The sequence below is a fragment of the Pundamilia nyererei genome, unplaced genomic scaffold (genome assembly GCF_000239375.1).
Source record: "Pundamilia nyererei isolate P.nyererei 1_Seehausen unplaced genomic scaffold, PunNye1.0 scaffold00057, whole genome shotgun sequence".
NCBI lineage: Eukaryota > Metazoa > Chordata > Actinopteri > Cichliformes > Cichlidae > Pundamilia > Pundamilia nyererei.
In genome coordinates, this window is record NW_005187458.1 from 1,064,746 (window position 1) to 1,069,072 (window position 4,327).

The 4,327-nt window shown below is 46.6% G+C and overlaps 1 protein-coding gene across 7 annotated transcripts in view; it reads left to right on the plus strand.

Moving 5' to 3' along the window:
- The window catches only part of LOC102205714 (filamin-C), a 59,295-nt gene continuing 54,968 nt past the window's right edge, over positions 1 to 4,327 (plus strand). For all 7 annotated transcript variants that reach the window (XM_005734173.2, XM_013911160.1, XM_013911161.1 and 4 more), the window contains exon 1: positions 1 to 978. In XM_005734173.2, coding sequence (XP_005734230.1) covers positions 600 to 978 — 379 coding nt within the window. In that variant the 5' untranslated portion in view covers positions 1 to 599. The remainder of the gene's footprint in view (positions 979 to 4,327) is intronic.

Genomic DNA, 4,327 nt, shown 5'->3' on the forward strand with positions numbered 1-4,327 from the left:
CTGTCTGATGGTGATGTCATGTCCCTCCTCAGGGTGTCTCTCCAGGTTTGAGGACTCTAAAAATACCCGGAGGTGTCAGAGCGGCTGTGGAGCCCCGGGTCCGGCTGTCGGGGTGGGGTAGATGGGGGTGTCCTGGTTGGGGGTGTCCAGCGTGTCTCCACCCCCCTGTTCCGCGCCGACCAATGATCTGCGGTCTCGGTGTCCTGCGGCTCGGAGGATGCCCGGGCCGCAGTAGTATATGGTCATGGCAGGGGCATTCCTGGGAGTCCTGCGCAGTGACGCCGAGCCTTTAAACCTCGCTTCACGCTCCCGCAGCTGCACAGCCCCACTCTGTCCACGACGCCACCCGCGTGTGACCACAGCCAAGCCAGCCGGAGGACAAAAGCAGACTATTCTTCACTCTTCCTCCCGAGCCTCCTCTTTCTCTGAGAGTGTGAGCCACAGGAGTGACCTCGGGTCTGCATGCGCGCCTCTTTACGCACAGCTCCGTGAAGCTCCCTCCCCGCGCGCTGGGCACTGCCCCTCCGCTTCCACTGCCCCGTTTCTCTTTTTTTTCTGCCTTTCCTTCTCTTCCCACTGCGCTCGGTTCTATAAAAGGCATGTCCATGATGAGCAACAACAGCTACTTGGAGCCCCAGCAGTTCTACCAGAGCACCGCGGACATCGGCGAGGAGGAGGAGGAGGAGATGCCGGCCACCGAGAAGGACCTAGCCGAGGACGCCCCGTGGAAGAAGATCCAGCAGAACACCTTCACTAGGTGGTGCAACGAGCACCTGAAGGTGATCAACAAACGCATCAACGACCTACAGAAGGACCTAAGCGATGGGCTAAAGTTAATAGGGCTGCTGGAGGTGCTAAGCCAGAAAAAGATGTACCGGAAGTACCACAGCAGACCCAACTTCAGGCAGATGAAGCTGGAGAACGTGTCCGTGGCGCTGGAGTTCCTGGAAAGGGAGCACATCAAATTGGTCTCCATCGGTGAGTGCGTAAAACCGAGACAGAGGCGCGTTTGGAGAGTTTTTACGCAAATTTTACGCACGGTGTGTATTTGTATGTGTGTGTGTGAGAGAGAGAGAGACCTGGAAACAGTCAGCCCAACTGCTGGTTTCTTTCATAAAAGGGGTTTTTACAAAGGTAATCCAGGTGTTCACAGCTGTTCAGTGCGTACAGTTTCATCAGTGGATTCATTCAAAGAGTTTCTTATTTTTAAGGATAAAAAGTCAGAATTATTAAAGCCTGCTTTTAAATTTCACCCAAGTACAGAGTATGTGATTTTTGCAAAAGGTCTCGGGAGGGCTCAAAGAAACTTGTTGAAACTTGAACCCTTCAAGAAATCCAAAAGTGTTTGGAACCCTCCAGAAGGACGTAAATCGGACTGCAGATGTCTTGGAGTGGATGTGAATGATGAGTGGCCAAGGTGTTGCAGGGTTTTATAAATCCTGAAGAAGTACAACTTTACTGCTCAGTCTGCAGACATGAAGTCCATGCTACTTAGTACAGCATTAAAAAACTAGTATAGATGAAGTTAAATGCACTAATCTGACTAAAGGACAGTATTTGCAGACACAGTGTGTTTGTGTTGCTGAATTCATTGTGCAGTGGTGTGTTGGAGTCTGTGTGCCATGGTTTTCAGTGTTTATATGAAGGTTTAGTTGTTAACAGACTCCTGTTGAGAGTAATTGTTCCCACTTCAGTCTGTCTGTAACTGTGCAGGACACAAAGACTAAGCAGGCTTACCTTCATTAAATGAAACATAGGTAGTAACAGTAATAATAACTTTGTTCATATAGCATGATGTAAAAAAAAATCAAAGACAGATGATCAAAAACATAAATAGCAAAATCAAAGGGAGACCCTGAAATAAAAGACGATAAATGAGAGAGAGGAAAAATCCATACACTGAAGAAAAAATCACAGCCAACAATTCTTCTTACATTCAATATCAGGATTAAACTGAGTTTAGACTGAGCTTGTCACAGTAACCGTCAGCTGGAAATCAATGCTTTAATTAAACAAAATCACTTTTTGTAATTATGTCACATTTATTATAACTTCAGGAAAAACATGTTTCATTTTCATTCATTGAGCAGTTTTCAGTTTCGGGCTTTTGAATGTTTCTTGTATCAGATTAACAGAAAATACCCAGCTGTGTATTTAACTTGTGGAAATCTGTCATATATTCATGGAAATAATATTAAAATATTTAAAGAAAAATACTGACATCACTAACAAGACATGGTGGTTAAGGCTAAAGGTGAAAGTTTTCCTCTGTCCAGCTGTGCGCTCAGCTCTGGAGATAAGTTTGTTTTCATGTGTTGTAGTTTTACTTTTGTTGAGGGTCTAACAGGACAAACTGAAGCTTGAGCTGCTGTTGTGAGTCTGCAGCTGATGGGGGGGCTGTTGGGGGGCTGCGAGGCCTGGAGGGCGCAGTTACTTGTTGGGGTTTTATGGGGTGGAGGGGGTGGAGGAGGTGGAGGAGCAGTGTGAGTAGGAGTTGATTGATAGCAGCACAGCTGAGCTCTGCTGTCCCTCAGCCAACAGCTGCTGAAAATAGACCCAGAGAATGCAGGGCCTCGCTAACCTGCTTAGGGGCCCGGGGGCAGAGACATGCTGAGGGCTCCTCAGGACCCCCTTATGCAGGGCAACATTTAATTAAACTTTGTTAATAAAATGCATATGCTTTTCTATTATTTTATAATAATTTTATATAGATAGATAGATAGATAGATAGATAGATAGATAGATAGATAGATAGATATAGATATATAATTATATATAAAAGGTCATTATAACCAACCACAGCTGACAGGCTTCATAAGAGGCCTGGCCTGGAGACAGCCACTTAATAATGTTTTAGCACTAGTAGTGGGGCCAACAGGAACTCATCATTGGTTAGCTAATATATGTGAGTTGCTTGTTGTGTCTGATACACAGGTATTTGATGTGTGACAGGATGTGATCTGTAACCTGATTGGCTTGTTTCCAAACCTGAGGGGTGGGTGTATAAATGGTTAATGTGGTGTTTGTGTAGCTGAGGCTGCTGAGCTGAACTGCGCGTTTTCTCTAACCTGGATTCTTTCAGCCAAACTCCATTCAAATATCGGCTAATTTTACCTCCATGCCTCTCTGGCTGTGTCTCTGTAATAGTTGCCATGTGTTGCAGCAGTCAGCACACAGGAATGTTAAACTAAGGCCAGGACACCCCGCCCCTCCCTCCCCTCATAGTAACTCACTACACGCTGCTGATTTCTGAGCCGTGTTTCACATTAACTTCCTGTTACAGCTGAGGATATCCTACCTGACTGTGAGGTCACAGGTTAGACTGTACCTGTGCAGCGTTTATGTGAAAACTGTGATACCGAGTCTGTGTGTGGCAACAATTCAGAGGTCAAAGGTCGGGTGGAATAGGAGACGAAGAGAGGTTCAATGTGGAGATGGTCATTTGTGGGAGAGGAAGTGTGAGTGTGGTATCGCCTCTCTTTTTAGGACGTACTGGGAGCTTCACTTTGTCACACTGTCGGCTTCATTAAGACCAAAATAACGAAGTCGAGTCTGAGCCTTTCTTGTGTGGGGGTGACGTCCTGCTGTCCTGAACCTTCAACCAGGATATAATAGTGAGAGTAAAAAGTCATACTAAAGAAAAACTCAAAGCTCCCAGCGGGACTCGAACCATGACCTCCAAAGAAGGGCTCCTTCCAAGCTCCTGATGAGGACGTCACAGGCTGTTATATAAGACACCCTCGTACTGTCCTGATCCTCCCTGCTGAACACTTCCTGTCAGGCACCGGCAAACACGAAACTAATGAGGAGGCTGTGGTCACGCCCCGTTTGGACTTTTATGTTTGCACTTTTTTTCTTTTGTTATGAGCTTGTTGGGTTTAGATGGTTTAATCTGCACCAGTAACCCACCTCTTTGAAGCTGTGGTGTGTTTGCACCTTCCTTCTCTCAGAGCTCCTGGAAACCTCAGAATCAATCTGTTATGAGTCAGCGGGACAGCTTTCATTAACGATGGCTCAGCATCTCTAAGTATCACTGAGGCAGCGTGACACCAGCTGGATGCTGGAAACTACATCAAGGGTCCAGCTTAACCAGATTAAAGTGAGCTTGTTTGGTCATTTCCAGATGTGGGGGCGTATTTAAGCCACTGTTGGAGACAGATGTTTCAGTGCTGGGCGCCTACATGCTAGTTGGTCTTTGTTCCCTCTGAGCCTCACTGGGTATTTGTGTGTGTGTGTGTGTGTGTGTGTGTCTGTGTGTGTGTGTGTGTGTGTGTGTCTGTGTGTGTGTGTGTGGTGCTGGTGAGAGGAGGAGGAGGAAGAGTAGGAG